Raw genomic sequence first — 20491 nt, 5'->3', positions numbered from 1 at the left:
TATTTTGGCAATATAATAACTTGAAAATATAAAGTCAATAAAGCCTTAGCATAGTGAGTAAAAAGGGGAGGCCTTGGGTTGTAAGTACCTAAGTTCGAGACTTACTATGCGCAATTATATGTGCGGGTCTCCAAGTCCCACCATGTGTTGTTGCTATGCGTGGATTTTAGTTCAGCTAGTCAGTTCTAGTTTGGATTGTTTGAGTTCTTGGTATGTTTGTGTTGTAAACATAGTGTTGCTATATATGAGTTTTAGTTCAGTTAGCCAGCTTCAGTCTGAACTATTCTATTAAAACCATAAAATTCTAATATAAACTTAGAACCGTAAACCAGAATCTATCATATTAGTTCATTAAGAATAAATAAAAAAATAAAGCTACATGTGGAAGCTTACCTGAATCCACCAATATCTTGAAATCTTCGAGTCTTGTGGTTTTGATCTTCCAAATTAACGCACAAGTAATTTAAAAAAGATGACTCTTTTTTGAAGATGGGATGTCAAAAAAGTTACGTTTATGTAATTTAGGACCATAACCCTAATAAATTACTTTTGCACATTAATTTTAATTTCTAATAAGCTCACCATCAATTAGAAATTAGTTAATGGAGTATCTACACATATTTAGCTTATACTTTAATTATTAACTAATGCCTGATAAGCTTTAACCAAATTAGATCACTTTTAATTTGAACTAACATTTTATGATAGTAAATAATAACATGTAATTATTCTTATTATATACATGGTGTTCATATTATCCAACATGTTCAAGTTTTTAATATGTTTCTCCTATAATTATTTGATTCTACAATTTATTTCGATTCTTAATTTATCTTTACTATAATAATTTGATTTTATACTTTATGCTTACTTGGAGGCTAAATCAACAAACACGTCATCATCTTTTATCTTGAAAAGAATATAAACCCCTATAAGAAAAGTAGTATGGTTATATTAATTGGAAAAATCCTCTCCACTAGAACGACCATTTTCCTACCTTTTCATGCATGGTTGAGCCATGTTTCTTCCACGAGACCGAACACTCAAAGGCCGACATCAACTCAAGTGTTTGTCTTGCCAAGAATAAGAACAAGAGCTCCGCCATTTTCAACTAGACCTAGGTTCGAAAGAACATACCCAGGTGGTATGCGTCCCACTTCCATGGCACCACCAGTTAGAATAAGATCAAATTGTACCATTGGACTAGACATTGTTTAGAAGCAATGACATTGTTCACCAATGCTTAACCATTTTGTTTTCAACTAGTCTTTCTTTGATTGACTAAAGAAAGTGTATGAATTTGACGAGTTTATGAATTCAGTATGCTTTCTAATTATTTCTTTTAATTGTTGTTTTGTATGTTCTAGAGAACTAATATTGTTCTAGAATTGTTACCTATTGATTCGATGGTGTAGTAATTTCATTAATAAAATTATACATTTTATCTTCTTGAAATAGGAAAATAGCTTATTGCAAAAGATCTTGATAAGATCTAAACATGGGACATAAGAAATTAACATTAGAATATAAAACAAATCACTAGCAAAAATTTCATTACGGAATAGCAAAGAAATGTAGCTAAAGAATACAACACTTGATTAAAGAATCTCAAATAATGAAGTGCATAGATTCACAATCACACCATAGAATATTCATGTCTTTTATACATTGTAATGGTCATATTAGCGGTCGTGTACAAAAAACATTTAGTCTAATATCAATTGCCATTAAGCACCACATCTAGACTTTGTTGTAGCAATATAGCTTCACAATGATGTGCAACTTTTTGACTTTGAAAAAAACAATCCAAGATTTATCCTACATCATTGCAACAAATACAAAAAAATAAAAAAGAACTATATACAAGTATAATTCATTGATAAAAGAATAATCATTAGTATGAAGCAAACGTGTGATTAACGATTAGAATCTAGATATCTCTAATTACATGTAAGTGGTTCCTATAATTAATTGATTAAAATAATTAAATTCACAAAATAAATTTTAAAAGAGTTGTTTAACGAAAAAAATTCACTTGAATATTTAATGTAAAATCAAACATACTATATATCTACAAATAAAATAAAAAATGAATACCTGACACGAATTTGGAGCTATTACACCAGTACTTTGTTGCTTGCTATTATAAGGTAAATTTGAACCACTTAAACACCAACTGCTACTTGGAGTCTTAAAAAAAAAACAAATAGTTTCATTTACACGGAATTCTAAAAAGATATAGATATAACATAACTATCGGTTGTGGTTACCATGTTGAACTATTGCATTGAATTTTGACATAGATATGCATAGATATTGTTTGCTAGCATCATCATTGAAGGAATGACCTATAATGCCGACAAAAAAAAGGAGTTAATAATGTATAACAACAATAAAAAATAGTTCTATGTAATATGTGCCTAATTAATTTTATACTTACAAAATTGCTATAACTTAGAGTAGTGCTAATGGGTACATCTAAGGATTCATTGATTGCTGATTATTTTCTTTTCCTATTTAAAATGTAACATTTATTAAAATAATGTAATTAAAAAAATAAATTTACTACAAAGTGTAACTTTATAATCAAATTACTTACTCGGCTTGTGCAATTGGGATGTTTTTGGTTTTCTTTTCTCAAGGTGACCTTTAAGTCTAGAATTAGAGATCCTTTTGGGCTTAACATGTGGTGGATCTCAGATTGGAAAAGTTTTACTTTCACCTTATTTTACAATATTATCATCATTGCTTGATAATTCTTCAATTATTGACCCATTTACATTTTCTAAATTAAAAATAAAACAATTACCACTTACTAGATAACATAAAGCATTCAAAATTCTTGATTATATAGATAACATACTAGGTCGAATGACTGCTCTTGCATTTGTCTCATTCTCTTTGAGCTCATGATTCTTAGAGGCACCTAACTTTGTCAATTCTTTTTAAACTTTCATGTCTCCTTCATATAAAATCTTCTGATAAAGTTGTCTTTTTTTTTTCATTTTCTTGACTTTTTATAATCAAATCATAAGCAAATCGAATCATACAATTACAAAATACAACTTCAGCCTTTGCATTATACTATTGTGAAAACTCAGCAACATTACCACCATACATGTATTTTTTAGCATCTTTAGTCCATCTTCGTGAGATATACCAATCAGAAATTTTCTTGACATTTTTAACACTAAGAATTCGTAAAGCATGAGAGCAAAGATAGCCACAAAAATCAAACTTCTTGCAAGTACAATGAATCTCCATGGTGGCTGTGTTAAAATGGAACGTTCAAATTCTTGAACTATTTTCTTCCATCATTACTTCAAAAGTATAAGATGTACCATTTTGCGCAATTTCTCTCTATATCAATGGAATAACATCAAGAAATTCTTTCTCAAAGCACCTGTATTTTTCATGAGTATAAACTTTCGATGCATTAGACAAAATGCCACAAGTTTTAATTGCACACGTGATTGAGCCATTTCTACACTAAAAATCTTTCTCAACTTCAGAAGAACGCCATCTTCCCACTAAAACTTAGCATTATCAACTATTCACCACAAGTCCCTTCAAATTAGCATTATCAATTTCTATCCTTGTAAGTAAAACTTTGAGAATTTTCTTCATCCATGTCAGGAAACATATCTGCATCACATTAATCATATAATTATATAGAACAATTATAGAATCTAAAAAAATTCAATTTACTCAAATCAATAATGAGCATGAATGATGTGGTAATGAGGATTCATAAAAAATTTCTCGTCCACCTAGACATTGTGCAAAATTATAAAAATAAAAAGAGACAAAATTATAAAAAAATTTCTAGTTCACCTCAAACTTGAAAAAGACCTTACATTTTCTTTTTGTTCTTTCACATTCTAATCAACCAAATTGAAACTAAAGTTTCGATCACATGATCCAAACATCAATTCTTAAATAAAACAAATTCCAAGTAAAAAGATAAAAGAAAATTTGCAACATATTTGCAATCTAGGTATAAACCAAAACTTAAAAAACCATGGACAAAAACAAAAAAAAATGTTTTGGTTTAGGAAACTTAAAAGTAGAGAAGTAAATATCAAAATCCTTTGTTTAAATGTAAAAGTGAGAAAACAATAATAGCATTATGAAAAGAAGACACAAACTGATTGAAAGACTTCAAAGAAAAAAAAGTGCAGCACCTAATATCTACATAAACAGGAATTACATCAATAACATGATAGGAAACGACCAGTAATCCAAAGCAACTAACGTTACACTACAAATTGAATTCGTACAAAGGCTCCAACAATAATCTCATTATGCACTTAAGACATAGTAAAGATGCAATTTGCAACATATTTGTGATTTGGGTATAAACCAAAACTTTAAAAAATAAAACGAACAAGAAGCTAGTCATTCCCCACTACATATATATTGATAGAAATTTGAAAGGGTTACTCTCACTTTTTACTTCAATTTTGATTTTTTTCTAATAAATAAAAAAATAAAAAATTCGTTATGAACTAAATTCAATAACTGTTTCATAGTTGAATGAAAAGACTAAAAACCATTGATTTTAATAACTAAAAATAGGAACGAACCTAATTCTGTAATCCCTCCAATTTTTTGCTCAGCCTGTAATTCTTTTATTGCTGATTTTGAATTACCCAAAACCCTAAATATATATTTTTTACAATGAAGAGATGATGAAGAAAGAAAAAGATAAAAGAAAATCAACAAAACCCTAACTCCTTTTATTCTAACAGTGAAAGACGGTGAGAGAGAGGAAAAGTTCACGTTAAAAAAGAAGAAGAAATTTAACAAAATTAAGTTTGACGTGAAAATTATTTTAATTCTTTAAATTTAAGTTGGAAAAAGTTGTTGATGTAGCATACAATAATTGAGTAGGATCATATATGAGGTGGTCGGAAGGATCAATGGAATAATTTTTTTTGGAAAAAAATCAAATAAATTCAAACTTTTGTAGAATAATTTCGTATATAAATGTGCTTTTTGCGAAACCCCTTGGAAGAAAAAAGCCAAAATGATTCCATCTTTGGCTCTCATGATTTTATAACTATAGAGTATCTTTTTTGGACAAATATCTAAACTAGCTGACAGACTATATAGACATATAATATTCTTTCAGTTATCTCCATGTCAAAGTGGGGTTCCCACACATTACACTATAATTACTAGCAAACAAATAATGAATGAATGGATATGTTAGAAACAGGAGAGGGAGATGGCAAGCAGGAATGGATGGAAGGAATTAGTATTACCATGCATAGCCATGGTTGCTGTAGAGTGCTCCACTGTAATTGCCACCATTCTAATCAAAGCTGCTTCTGTGAAAGGGATGAGCTACCTCGTCTTCACTGCCTACTGTTATATTTTAGGAACCCTTGTTTTCCTCCTCTTAGTCTCCCTCTTTAAAAGGTCTTCTGTTTTCATCAAATTTAATGTGTATTTTTCATAAATTTCATGTCTTCTTTGTTTATCTGATGCTTTTTGTTGTCGTTGTTTGCAGAAAATCAGTGCTCCCTCAATTGAAGTTCCCTCTTTTTTCCAGAATTTTCCTTATTGGACTTTTTGGGTATGGATCTCTTTTCCCTTTTAAGTTACATATAATGATTGACAAAGAAAAACCGAACCCCATGAATATGTTTCATGTTTTGGAGACAGGTTTTCAGGTCAATTATGCATGTACAAAGGCTTACAACTTACTTCCCCAACTCTGGCTTCAACCATTAGCAATCTCACACCAGCTTTTACCTTCATACTTGCTGTCTTCTTCAGGTTTTTTATTGTCTTCATGTCATGTTTTAAGATGTTTATATGTTTGAGAAAAGTTCCTTGAGACCCCTTCTTCCCCATGTTTTTGCACATACAAGGATTGAAAAAGTAGCACTTAGAAGTTCAAGCAGTCGATGTAAAATCATGGGCACCTTTACATCAATATGTGGTGCATTAGTGATTATTTTTTATAAGGGCCCCAAAGTTTTTTCATTATCATCATCTGCTATACACCAAAGGCCTCTAGGGTTAATGTCATCTGAATCAAATTGGATCATTGGTGGCCTCCTACTAGCTGTTGCCTTTGTTCTTGTTTTGTTGGGGTATATTATCCAGGTAATACTGATTCCAAGCTTTCCAAATACATTAATCTAATCATGTGATGTATTTTACATGAAACTAAAATTGAATTGTATTGCAAGTTACAGTCTCAAATAATGAAGATTTACCCTGAAGAGGTTACTGTAAATTTCTTTTACAACTTGTTCGGGACCATTATCTTTCTACCAATTTGCTTCCTTGCTGAACCAAACTTAAGTTCCTGGAGACTAAGGGCTCCTTTGGTTTGTCATTGCATACCAGTGAGGTGCAGTTGGGGGGGGGAATGGCAACAACCTCACGGTCACCCTTTGGTTCAACATGCCGTCCGGTGAGAAGCGACCTTCACCATGTCGGTCACCCAAATCAATGGTGATTTTTGGTCCAAGAAGAATTTAGCAACTTCAGTTGCTTTTTCTTTCCTCTTTACCCATATTATTTCTTTTGTTTCTTTTCCTCTTTGTTTCTTCCGATGTTTGGTTACTGTTCTTCTCCCTTTCCCTTCCCTTGGGTTGCCAATTAGTTTGGTCAAGGTGATGGTGGTGATTGCTTCTGAGTTAACATGCATTTCTCCTTTTGCGATTTTAACTATTGTTGATGAATTGAGATACACCAATGCCGTGGAAACCTGTAGAATCGCATCAGTTGGAGAGCGGCTTCACCTAGGGTCGCTTACGCTTCTGTACCATGGTTGGCACCATGGTTGTGTTTCAGTGTCAGAAAGCAATGAGAATCATCACTAAAGATTGTCGCATTTATATCATTTTATGGTGTATTGGTTATTTTATTGGTTTATTTGTTTCATTGGCTAGGGTGTAATAGGACTAGCTGGTCATTCTACTGATGATCTTTACGTGCTTGATCTGACCAATGATAAGTTTAAATGAAATCAGTGAGTTCCAGTTCTTTGGTTTTTGGCTATTTCTCATCGCGAATTGCTGTTGTTTTGATATAATCTAATTATATTTCCAATTTGGCGGTTTATTTTTGGCTAGAGTTGTTGTGCAAGGGCAGGGACTTGGACTTCGCTATGGCCATGTTATGGATTTGGTTGTACAGAGATATCTTGTCACTGTAAGCGGCAATGATGGTATGAACATTTCACTTTCTAGCTGTTGAAAAAAAATATTCTCACTTACTTGTTTAATACACAGAGTATGTTTACATTTATAGACTATTTGTTTAACTAACTAACTAATCTTGTAACTGCCTAATTTTGCTAACTACTAACTACATTAACTTCTCAACACTCCCCCTCAAGTTGAGGGTTGATATATATCTTTAACCCCTAACTTGGATACTAAAAACTCATGTTGTTTGATGCCCAAGGCCTTTGTCATCAAATCAGCAAGTTGCTCGGTTGTTCCAATGTGTTGCATCTGAATCGTTCCATCCTTGATTTTATCTCTTACAAAATGGCAGTCAATCTCTATATGCTTTGTCCGCTCATGAAAAACGAGATTAGCAGCAATTTGCAATGCTGCTTTACTATCTGAAAGAACCAATGATTTATCAAATTGATTGGGACTAACTTCTTTCAATAAACCGTTCAACCATACAACATCTGCTACAACCACTGCCATACTTCTATACTCCGCTTCTGCTGATGATCGGGAAACTGTGGTCTGTTTCTTTGACTTCCACGAAACAAGGGATTCTCCAATTTTTATACAGAAACCAGTCACCGATCTCCTAGACATGGGGCATGAAGCCCAATCAGAGTCACAAAAAGCAATCAACTGTGTCTTGCTTGCTGCAGATAGTAGAATACCTTGACTAGGATTTTTCCTTATGTATCGTACCACCCGAAAAGCAGCTTCTAAATGCGATTTTTTTGGTCTGTGCATGAACTGACTCAAATGTTGAACCGCAAATGTTATGTCTGGTCGTGTATTTGTCAAATATATCAATCTTCCCAATAACCTTTGATACATTGTAACATCCGTGACTAAATCATCTCCATCCACCTTTGTTTGTACCGACTCATCATACTCAATTGATGTGAGTTTCAAATTCTGTTCCAGCGGTGTACATACTGACTTCGCTTCCCCTAATCCCAAATCAGCTATCAACTCCAAAGCATATTTCCTTTGATTCAATACAATCCCTTTATTTGATCTCATTATTTCAATTCCAAGAAAAAACTTCAATACACCCAAGTCTTTCATCTTAAAATTCAAATGCAGAAACTGCTTCAATTCATCTATCATGCTAGCACTGCTGCCTGTAATTAATAAATCATCCACATATATGAGTAGAACAACCATGTTACCAACATCCCTCTTTGTGAACAAGGAATAGTCGTATTTACTTTGTACATATCCTCCTCGTATTAAAGCCTCTGTAAGCTTCGAGTTCCACTGCCTGGACGCTTGCTTCAGACCATACAACGATTTACGCAGACGACATACATGAGACTCCCCCTGGCTGCGAAAACCAACTGGAATTTCCATATAAACTTCTTCGAATAGGTCTCCTTGAAGGAACGCATTGTATACGTCCATTTGAAAAAGAGGCCAGTTATGAATGGCTGCCATGCTTATCACCGTCCGAACCGTGACATGTTTAACGACCGGAGAAAAAGTGTCATGAAAGTCAATACCAGCCTTTTGATTATAACCCTTACCAACAAGCCGTGCTTTAAAGCGTTCCACCGAACCATCAGAAGCATATTTAATTTTGTAAACCCACTTGCAGCCAATGGGAACAACGCCAGGCGGTAAAGGAACAATCTCCCATGTACCATTAGCCTCCAAAGCTTGAATCTCTTGTTGCATGGCATCAACCCACCGAGGATCCAAAAGGGCCTCATCATAAGTACGGGGTTCAAGTAAAGAAGAAACATGAGCAGCAAACAATTGAGTATGAATAGGCAAATGAGAAGAAGAATAAATAGTAGCTATAGGAAACAAACCTGTGGCACAAGAAGTGGACGATTGGTTAGAGCAGACGTAGTCCTTCATCCAAGGAGGCTGCTTAACAGACCTCGTAGTACGTCGTAAAGGAACAGCAGTAGGCATAGAAGGGTTAAAAGATGGCTCGGGTACACAAGATGAAGAAGATGGAATAAGCAAAGAAGAGGAAGGTTCAAGTTGTAGAAAAATAGAAGGATCAACATCAGGAAAAAGCAAAACCGGTTTGGTGGGAATTTTAAAAGGAAATATGGTTTCATGAAAAACAACATCTCGGTTAACAAAAAAGGTTTTGGTTTCAAGACTAAACAGCAAGTATCCTTTTTGTACAAGAGAATAACCCATGAATACAGATGGAATAGCCTTATGAGAAAATTTATCATGGTAGCTAGGATTAGTAGCATAAGCTAGACAACCAAAGACCTTTAATCGAGAAAAATCAGGTGACTTATGATACAATAGCTCAAAAGGACATTTCCAGCTTAAAATAGGCGTGGGAAGACGATTAATCAAAAAATAGTAGTTAAAACGCACTCACCCCAAAATTTGCTAGGCACGTGAGATGAAATTTTAAGGATCGGCGATTTCTAGTAAATGTCGTGCTTTAGCTCAAAGAACTCCATTTTGTTGAGGAGTATTAACACATGAACTTTGATGAACAATTCGGACATATTAAAAATTCAAGACATTCATTTTAAAGAATTCATACCCATTATCACTACTGACAGTTTTGATTACAGTAGAAAATTGATTTTTAACCAACACAAAAAATTGTTTGAGACATATAAGAGCATCACTCTTAGAGCGCAACAAATAAACCCAAGTCATTCGTGTGTAATCATCAACAATCGTTAAAAAAAACCTATGACCACTATGAGTAGAAACTCGATAAGGTCCCCACAAATCAATGTGCACAAGAGAAAAAGCAGTATTAGCACGAGACTTATGAATAGGAAATGGAAGTCTGGTTTGTTTAGCTAGTAGACAAACATGACACTTATGAATACTATCAACGGCAGATTTTGTACAAGAAAAAATAGGAACCTTGTTCAGTCTCGAAACCGACGCATGACCAAGTCTATGGTGCCAAAGAATGGATGAATCTGTAGAAGCCATTGCAACAAAAGAAGGAGGTAAAACCATAGTCTGTTGAGACAGATCCAGGATATAAAGACCACCTCGTGCTTTACCAATCCCCCTCATCCTTCCACTGGAGAGATCCTGTATAAGGCAAAAATGAGGATAAAAAGAAACCATACAATGAAGATCGGTGGTAAGTTTGGAAACAGAAAGTAAATTGTAACGAAAATTCGGAACATAAAGAACTTTTGTCAATGAAAGGTTAGGTAAAATTGTGCAAGTGCCAGTATGAGTAACGGAGACTGAAGACCCATTTGGAAGCCTAACACTTGGTGACCCTAATGGACATGCAACAGGAGATTCCAAGAAATGAAGATCCGACAGTATATGGTCAGTGGCCCCAGTGTCAATGATCCATTTGTTACCAAGATCCACCATACCTGCTATACTGGTAGCAGCTTCAACGACAATAGGGTCTTTATTCAACAAACGCATGATCTGGTTATACTGATCTTGTGTAAACATAGGAGCTGGCAGACATGACCCACTAGAGTCCAATACTTCACTACTACAAGCAGAGTCAGGGGTAGAAACATTATTCACTGCCGAAGAAGAAGAAACATTCATTTTCCTCTTTGTAAACTTAAAATCTGCAGGATAACCGATGAGTTTATAACAAGTCTCTCTTTTATGTCCCTTAACTTTGCAGTGGTCACAAATACCATTAAATCGTTTTTTCTGTACCATCTGAACTGAAGAAAAAGGAACCAAGTCATCCCCAACATTACTAGAACTATGCTTTCTCTGTGACTCTTCTTGCATAATCATCGAGTACGCATGATTAACAGACGGTAAAGGACTCATCAATAAAATCTGACTACGCACAGCACTATATGACTCATTTAATCCCATAAGAAACTGAAATAAATGCTGCTGTCCAACATGAACATCATTCTATCGAGACTGACCACAATCACAAGAAACCGGTGGTACAAGGGCGTCATATTCGTTCCAAAGTAACTTCAATCTGGTAAAATAGGCAGAGATTGAGACCGTACCTTGATAATAGGTAGTAATTTCACGATGCAAGAAATAAATTCTTGAACCATCAATTTTGTGAAATCGTTCACTAAGATCGTTCCAAACTGCCGCCGCACTGGACGCAAAAACAATCCCCGCCGAGAGTTCTTTACTAATAGTATTTAGAATCTAAGAAAGGACAATCGCATTGCAGCGCTCCCACTGATGACCCATATCCTCCGGTACCATGGTTTTAGAACAGGTGCCATCCACAAATCCCAACTTGTTTTTTGCCAATAACGCAATTCTCATCGTCCGACTCCAAACAGTGTAATTCTCAACACCTGTCAACTGATGAGCGACGAGCAATGTACACGGAGTATCTGATGGATGAAGATAACACGGGTGATTGAAATCAAGAACAGAATCAGAGAGACTCATCTTCTTTGTTATTGAAAGAACCCAAAAAGAGAACAAAGATAACCAGCAATCCAAAAAACGTCAACAAAGAATTATCAGAAAAAAACGACTACCATAGCATCTGATACCATGTTGAAAAAAAATATTCTCACTTACTTGTTTAATACACAGAGTATGTTTACATTTATAGACTATTTGTTGAACTAACTAACTAATCTTGTAACTGCCTAATTTTGCTAACTACTAACTACATTAACTTCTCAACACCAGCTTTATTTAATTTTGTTAAAAGTGACCTGAATGCATTGAAACAAGAAGTTTTGGATATTGGTCAACTTATTCACTTTGATGATCACTCTTCATTCTTCTACAGCAGTATCCTTATGCTAGTAAATCCTTTGGGATGACTTATATATATTGCTTGTCTTATTATGTGGCAACTAAGATCAAAGCATTGTCAATTTGTGATTTTTCGTGTTCATCCGGTGATTTCCCCCTGGTGATGTTTATTTGGTTGCATTAACATTTGAGCAATGGTTCTTTTATTTTTAAATAGGAAAATGAGTTCTTTCAGATGCATGGGCTTTGGATACTGGCCAGAAACCATATGTATGGCAGAGACTAAACCCTGAAGGCGATAGGCCTTCTGCTAGAATGTGAGTTTGTTTATTTCAATAATATAAACAAGCCATCAACTTGTGTAAGTTTGCACAATTTGCGTTCTAGATGTTCCAATTACCTCTACTTTTGTTATAGGTATGCGACTGCTAGTGCCCGCTCGGATGGCATGTTTTTACTTTGTGGTGGAAGAGATTACACTGGGGCGGTATGATCAATCCTTGTATAACATGTACTTTATGCATAATACATTACGATTACAGATGGAGATGATGAATAGTGAGTCATTGTCTCAGGATTCAAGTACTTTAAACAATGAAACTGAGAGACACTTGGAGAATGTAAAACTGAAGTCTATGAAAAAGGAACAAGAGTCTGAGGGCATAGTTTGGTCTCATGAGCTCCTCAAATCTCAATCAGATGCTGTGAATAGGAAGAGATTGGTCTTAAAATTTTTTACAATGCTTGAAATTGTTGTTTATTGTTGCTCCATTTTATGGATCGTTAGGTGATAGTTGGTCCTTTGGCGATATAATGAAATGCATGTCTGAGTGAATTCACTAGCTAAATGTTTTATGATCAATGCTGCAAACTTTTGCTTCTAAAGATGCTTGCAGTGGGAATTTTTGTTGTTAGACTCCTGTGACTTCTTTTATGACTCTTCAATGGTCTGATCAATAAGTCTTTGTTTTGAATGGTTTTCTTTTGTTGCAAAGGATGGTGCACAGGATGAATTCAGTTTTATGCTGTATTTTAAAATGCTATGTTGTATGTATCTTGATCGCATTTCATTCTCTTGTGTTTATTGTCCGTGATGTTCAAATTGTCGTGAGCTTGTTACAAATACTTTTTAAAATGTCAACAACATTCTATTTCAACAGATACCTTTTTTTTTATTCTTGCTATGTCCGGTGTTTGACATTCTTGCTATGCCAACAATAATAATCTTTCAATAATGAATTGAGCCCCTATAATTAAATATATGATTAATTTTGAAATATTAAATAAAATAAATTTTTGAATTTTTCTCTACTTTTAATTCATTTTAATTATTTATTATTGAAAATAAATATAATTTTAATAATTTTTAGTCATTTATTAATTTTGTAATTGTTAAATAATTTTAAAAACTTCTATTATATATCATTTTTAATCTAATGTCTTTAAAAGTCATTTTTTATTTTCACATCACCGCTACAGCTGCGTTTGAATCCAAACACACACTCCACCGCTGTTTCTAATCTCACTGCTACAGTATCCAATCTCACCGCTACAGTAACTAATCTCACCGCCACCGCTATTTTTAACCTCACCGGAGCTAGACACACTGCCCATCCAAACGGAGCCTAAGTTCTGATTTAGCTGCTGTTGTTGTCTTATACTCGGTAAGCCCTTAAGTTCTGATTTAGTATTTGGTGCAATTAACCCAAACATGAAGCATACAATTTGATCAGGATCTGAATGCAACTTTGTTGTTGCTTCTTACTTGTTTAGGGACTTTTGGGGTTCTCCTTTTTATGCGTTGTACACATATGGGGCATACACTTGAAGGAGCCTGTATTTGTTGCAAGTTTCAAGCCAACTTCAATTGCCATTGCAGTTGTTATGAGTGCCATATTCCTTGGCGAAGCAATATTTCTTGGAAGGTACTAAATCAACCATTGTTTTACAGTTTCAACTCTCTTTTTTTGTTTAACATTTCCTGATAGTATCCATTAATATTTTACAGTGTGATTGGAAGCCTAATTTTACGTACGGGACTGTATTGCGTATTATGGGGAACAGCAAAAGAAGAAGAAGAAATGAGAGAAGATGATTGTGGCTTAAGCACCACCATTAGTGGAAGGGTCCCTTTATTGCAAAGCCAACAAAGTTGAACAACTGGCTTACCTTTCTTGAATGTTTTTCCACTCTCCTTGGCATCCTAAAAACAATCATTACTCAATGCCTATCCATTCGGTCCAATTGGATCGAATTTACTCAGTTTCGATTAAGTTTATTTGATAACTCAATATTTTACTCGCCTTTCTTCACTAACACTTATTTCTAACTTTGATGTTGAGGGTTTGAAAATTAACAAAAACAAATTACTAACTTAAAATTTAAATTAAGATAGGACTTGAAAAATCACCTAATTAAAAAATTTTAGTAGTGTTAGAATAGTTACCACCATTGGTTCAAAATCCATTTGAGTTGGGGTAGAGCTCGCTCGCCGAGCCTACTCTCGTACAAAGTTATACGTGCATGAGAATTTGTAACACGTGTTAAATCTAGAGTAGGGTACGTGTCTATATGCATGGAGCCTATTTAACTTGACATCTCAATGACCAGTACTCATATCATATAAATAGATAAATATCGCCAGAAAAAGAGAACTTAGAAAAAAAATACCTCAACGAGTAAGTTGAATTTTAAAATCTTTCATCCTCAATACAATTTCTTGTACAAAACCTTTTAAAAGAATCTTAAATGTTTGTTTATTCAAATCTATTTATTTATCTTTTATGGGATCAACTTCCAAAATATTGGACAAAGGCAAAACTCAACCTTAATATTATATTTAATCATTGTATTCATTGGTGTTAGAACGTTTTCAAATATTTATAATATTTCAAGAACTATAAATGAAAAGATGTGATTAATCAAAAGTTATATTTTTAATTATTGGTAAAAGTTATATCACTTGATTTTTGACAAAGAATTATAACTATTCAATCAATATTATTTGAATAGTTATGTTTAATCAATAGATATTAAATGAATAATTATGTCTCTTTTAGATATGTGATTATATAGAAAAGATACCTATTGAAAGATGTCTTTATGAATAGACATGAAAATTTATATAAATAGGAGTGAGATTTCATTTGGAAAACATACCAAAAAATTCTTATAAGCTCTTTCTATCATTTCTCCATCTTTTTCTATGTATTATACATTGCTTAGTGCTTAGTGGGCTATTTTTGTCAGAGCAAAACGCAAATAGTCATCAGGCTTAATTGTATCCTCGAGGTTCATTTGCACACCGAGTATAGGTGGGGCGAATAGAACCTTAAAGATAACGGCTTGATACAAGCCATGGAGCCTTGTACTATTTCTTCGTTTTCTATTCGAGTTTTGTTCATGTTCCATTTGTGTGTTTGAGATTTTCCTTACTGAAGTTTTCTACTAATAATTTTAAGATTCTATTTCATGATGACTACTACAACACATGCAAGTGGAACACTAAAGGAGTTGGTTTCCAACTTTGTTAAGCTTGATCGGTTTGATAGTGGTAATTTCCGACTATGGTAGAAAAATTTCGACTACTCCGCACATTTCATAAAGTATTTTGCTCGGTTTAACGACAGCTACCCAATACTCAGTAGATCCTTTCCCCAAACCTATACGTGTTTCTGTAGGTTTTACCATAATGGGTTTCTCTGGAAATATATGTACCCATATTTTTCCACCACGGTGTGCATTTCGTGTCATTGTGCGGCACCCTTGTCAAAGTTGTTGATTTGACTTAGGGCTCTAAACGTTCGGAAATAGACTTGGATTTTGACACAACCTGAAATGAAATTGAATCCAAGTCAGATAAAATAATTAAAATAAGTAACTAAAATAAAATAATAAATCAATGATTAAAGAAGCGAATAAAGAAGATAAATGGAAAGATAGAACATGGCATGTAAAAGTCCTACGAAGCCTTGGAAACACGAAGAATCCACAACCCATTCAAGCGGCTCTAATTTCCCCTCCAAGATAGAAACCTTGGCAAGAAAAGGTTTGAAATTGATCCCCACAATCTAAAAAGATTGTTAGAACTCTTCTAAAAGAAACTTAAGAGAAATTCTTGAAAAGAAAAACCTAGAGAGAATTTATTAACTCAAAAGAGAAATAGAATAATAATCAATTGAATGTATTGTGTACAATACAAAAGCCTATATAGAGGCTAGCTAAATAAATTTAAATAAAACTCCTAAGTATACTAGAACTCTAATTTAATCTAAACAAGAAGTAGTTTTAAACTAAATTTTCTTCTTAACATAAAACTCCTAAATAACTTAAAATACTTAATAATTATCAATGTAACACCCCAAAATTTTTAATTCTTGTTTTTGTGTTTATGTGCCACAAGTACTTGTCTACCTCAATGGTTAAGTGCTCTGGGTGTGTGTGAGAGGTTCCAAGTTCAAGCTATGACTTGTACAAGTTTTAGTATTTTTATAAATAAAGCCTTAACCTGACCTAAAGGCCTTAAGTTTAATAGTTGGTAATAAAATAATAGAATGGGCTTGCTGGTCTAGTGGTTAAGTGGAGTGTTTGATTTCATGAGGTCTTGAGTTCAAATCCATGCTAGAGCATAGGCGTTATTTTTGTGCAGTGATGGATAATTATTTCGACAGAGTAGGATTCTGGAGTGGTTGTAGGTTAGTAGGATTAGTGGGAGAAAATTTAGGGATATGGGGTAGCTATCGATATCATCTAAGTTTCTATTTGGTTTTTATTTTTCCCAAATTTCGGCATTCTCCTCTTTTTCCCAATTTTTCTGCCATCCTATTCTTCTTTGCTTTGTCGAATTTTCGCTCCCTAGTCCACTCTCTCTTTTTGATTTTTTTACTAGCCCACTTTCCGGCCAACAATTGTATACACTCGTTCTGTAAGTATCTGACTGCCTCTATTTTATCGTTTCTTAGCTAGTTCCTAAAAAGGATTGTTTTGGCTCTCTTGGTTTAGGCAAAAATCAGAAATTAGTTGCGGTTTCTCAAGCAAATTGAGCATTAGAAATTTTGGTTCGTTGTTGATATGTGTTTAGGTTCGCTATCGATTTTGATGTAGACGATTTTCAGTTGTGAGTTTTCGTTAGTGATCTAAATTGGGCTCTAATTATTGATTTTTAGGTCTTTGAGTGCTTAGGAGTGTATTTGCAGTGAAACGATATCAGGTGTGTACCCGAAACACAACAATAAGGGATTCAGCGAAAAGCCAAAATTGCTTGCTGTTTGGACAGCAGAAGTAGGCTAAATTTTAAAAATCACCATAAATTGTGGAAATCGAATTAGAGGATGAAAAAAAAATTGCGATTAAATATATTTGAGTCTAATTTCTCATAGAAGAAACGAAGTAAGCAAAAGAATTTTATATTATGGTTATAATTTATATGTTTAAAATCCTGAATGAGTATAATTTCAAGAAAACAAATGGGAACATCATCCGAATTTTGTACGAGAAGATAATTAATTTTTAGTACAGAAAGGTCAAAACTGTCAGACAGCAGAATAGGGGAAACTTTAAAGAATAAACTGTACTTATTGGCTAAACCAATAATTATAAAAATTTTATGGTAAGAAGATATGTGAGTCTAGTTTCAGGGAAAATTTACGGATCTTAATTCAGAATTCTGTAGCTTAAGATATAAATAATTTAGTAACAGTGACTCAAGTACACAACTGTGAAGGATCATATGAGTAAATAATGGAAACACATATGAATAATTAACTAGAACGAGTTACATTAAAATGGATCACGAGGCCAAGCCCAATATGGGTCATGTGGGCCACACGGGCGTGTGGGCCCACACAGGCGAACATCATGGGCTTGTAGGCCCATTTTCACTGTTTGATTGATAAGGTTGCAAGGGCTGCCCAAGTCGAATGTGAACCTACTGTAGGGTCGGTAAGCTTACCTAGACCCCTAATTGAATGAAATGACTGTATGACTGATATGATTAAGCCTGACGATGCCCCACTGATTTGATACTGTATGCCCTGTTTACTTGCATGATATTATGTTATAGCATGTCATATCTGTATATTGCATTGCATTGGGTTGGGGGATTATAATGTTTAGAGAAAGTGTACTGAAAGGCCTTGAGCCTAATTTACTAGCATTTCAGCTGCAAACTACTGTCTAGTGCCGCATTCGATACTACTTGGAGTGTAGGGATGGGTAGGTTGATTATATCCCCACATGGAGTGTAGGGTTGGATAGAGATGGTGTGTAGAGCTTGGATGGGTATGATTTTTGTGACTACATATCATTCGCTCTCGATCTTGTGATGGTGAAAGCCCTCTTGTATGATTGTTTTGTACTCAAATGGGCTAAGGCCCAAACTGGACTGATACTGATACTAAAAAGGGATTAAGCCCAAACTATGATTATCTGTTTATTGTCTATTCATTTGTATGGGGATTACACGCTGAATTTATGTAAACTCACCTATTCTGTTTAATTTGTACAGGTAATCCCCACATTTAGGCAGATCGGTACGGCAGAGGACTCAGTGGTGGCCACACGACTTCTTTTACACTGTTTATTACCAATTTATGATTCTACTTTTATTTGGGAGTATTTTGCTATAATTATGGCCTTTACCAATTTTGGTTTAAATTTGGTTTTTATACGGTTTTATAATTTAAATCTGCTAGTGTTAGGTAAAACTCAGGTTTTCAAATGAAATTAATGTTTTATCAAAAATACCACGAATACGCAAACTGTTTAAAAGCTTCCGTAATAAGAAAATGTTTTGAAATTGAATAACGATTTGTAAATGAATAATGTTTTGGAAACGAATGACATGATTTGAAATTAACATAAGATAATGAAAACAATGGTTAAATAGAAAATGGGATTTAGCGACGACATGTTTTTCGAAAAGCACTACCTTGTGACATCGTCAAATTCGGCCATAATGTCTAGGTTGGGTTTGGGGTGTTACAATAAAAAAATTAGAATAACATAATAATATCTGACAAATATAATATTGGGCTCATATATAATAAAAATTAAGTCTAAAACCCGAACCCAATATGATTTAAACTCGAATTAAAAGCCTAAAATTTGTAATTCCCGTCATAATCCCGTTTAGAAATTTTGCTCGCGCAGTCTTCACTAAAACGATCATAACTTGAGCTCCCGAACTCAAAATCGAGTGATTCAAAATGAGTTTCGAAGCTAAGAGATATGTCTTCAAGCACCATGAGACATATCAACCCAAAAGTTTCAGGATCCCATCAAAAAAGTCATTCCAAGTCTACTGATTTCCCAAGTCTGAAAATTGGCAGTTTTGATAATTGGAATCTAATAAATTTCACCTCATTTGTGAATGTATCATTTTCCCTTTCCTCAAAAAGATTCGTCCTCGAATCTTGTCTTTGATCAAGTCCTGATTTTATTTGCTTAGCCTTTGACATTGTTGTTGGGCCTTGAGGTAGTGTGAGCCCATCACATTCATGGGTCTGAAATTATGCCTTGAAACCCGCATTAGATGCACTTCTTATTATCAACTTTGAAGATTTCCTATGTTTTGAATACTCGAAAATTGGAAGAGAATGAAAATGAATCTATTGTTGCAACCTGAGAAAGACAAAAATGGGACAATGTTGATTACATGTGTATAGGCCACATATTGAATGATTTATCTGATGGTTTCTTAGACACCTACCAAAACGAGGTCACCGCTAAGGAACTATGGGACAAATTAGAGACAAGATACATGACCAAAGATGCTACAAGTAAGAAATTTCTTATTAGTCGTTTCAGTAATTATGAAATGATTGATGGTCATTTTATCATGGAACAATTTCGTGATATTAAAAAAAATGTTGAATCAATTTAAGCAATATGATATGAAAATGGATGAAATGATTATTGTATCCTCCATTATAGATGAACTTCTTCCATCTTGAAAAGACTTTAAAAGAAGTCTAAAACATAAGAAAAAGGAAATATCTCTTAAGGCTTTGGCAAATCATCTTTGTATTGAAGAAGAATATTGAAAGTAAGATTAGAACCTAGATTCTGAAAATGCCAAAGTGTTGGAAAATCGGGTTTGAAAAACACAGCCGAAAATAGGTTTAAGGAAAAAGTAGAGTTTAACCATTGAACGAGTGTGGGTTTGCTTCGAATCAGAAAATTTTTCACAAAATTACCAGTGGGGAAATTTCATAAATTCTCGAAACTTCTAAGGTCAAGTTGTAAATAACAAGAATATATCTAGAAATTTTCTAAAATAGTTTCTTCAAAAAATTTTCTCTCTGCAACTTTTCTTGAATTCAAGTGTATGAGAATAATGACCCATGCTTTCTTTATATAGGGAGAGTTTAGAAAGAGTTCAACTAGGATTAAAATTAACCACATTAATATTAAATTAATAAAATATTATCTATATAAATATTAAATTTAATTTAACATCTCATTTTAATATCTAGATAAATATTAAATTAAATTTAATATTAAATTAATTAAAATAATATTATCTTTGGAAAAATTAATTTGAAATCAAGCTACCTGTTAGAGTCCCACTAATATTCTAATTTTTTTCACTACTTTACCATTGAAGAACCACTACTGCCGAC

General features: G+C 33.7%; 1 protein-coding gene and 2 long non-coding RNA genes across 3 annotated transcripts; all 3 read left to right on the top strand.

Annotated features, from left to right (window-relative positions):
• Positions 1-5230: 5230 nt before the first annotated feature.
• LOC105798299 (WAT1-related protein At5g40240) lies at positions 5231-6842 on the top strand. The gene is made up of 6 exons (XM_052621145.1): positions 5231-5424; positions 5516-5581; positions 5671-5784; positions 5880-6117; positions 6210-6430; positions 6623-6842. The coding sequence occupies exons 1-6, from the start codon at positions 5231-5233 to the stop codon at positions 6840-6842; spliced, it is 1053 nt and encodes a 350-aa protein (XP_052477105.1).
• Positions 6843-7001: 159 nt separating this feature from the next.
• LOC105798301 (uncharacterized) lies at positions 7002-12426 on the top strand. The gene is made up of 3 exons (XR_008189144.1): positions 7002-7189; positions 12088-12187; positions 12288-12426. It is a non-coding gene; the product is annotated as an uncharacterized LOC105798301 (long non-coding RNA).
• A 1222-nt stretch (positions 12427-13648) lies between these two features.
• On the top strand, positions 13649-14182 carry LOC128032808 (uncharacterized). The gene is made up of 2 exons (XR_008189145.1): positions 13649-13795; positions 13879-14182. It is a non-coding gene; the product is annotated as an uncharacterized LOC128032808 (long non-coding RNA).
• Positions 14183-20491: the final 6309 nt, after the last annotated feature.

This window comes from Gossypium raimondii, chromosome 9 (genome assembly GCF_025698545.1).
Source record: "Gossypium raimondii isolate GPD5lz chromosome 9, ASM2569854v1, whole genome shotgun sequence".
Classification (NCBI taxonomy): Eukaryota; Viridiplantae; Streptophyta; class Magnoliopsida; order Malvales; family Malvaceae; genus Gossypium; species Gossypium raimondii.
The sequence above is the reverse complement of the archived record's forward strand: the minus strand, read 5'-3'. Positions and strand labels throughout refer to the sequence as shown.

Excerpts from the sequence above, each read along its gene's own strand:
- LOC105798299 (XM_052621145.1), top strand. The coding sequence starts at position 5,231 with ATGGCAAGCAGGAATGGATGGAAGGAATTAGTATTACCATGCATAGCC. Across the intron at positions 6,118-6,209 it reads TGTTGGGGTATATTATCCAG|TCTCAAATAATGAAGATTTA; the intron begins GTAATACTGATT and ends TGCAAGTTACAG. Across the intron at positions 6,431-6,622 it reads TTGGTTCAACATGCCGTCCG|TTTGGTCAAGGTGATGGTGG; the intron begins GTGAGAAGCGAC and ends GTTGCCAATTAG.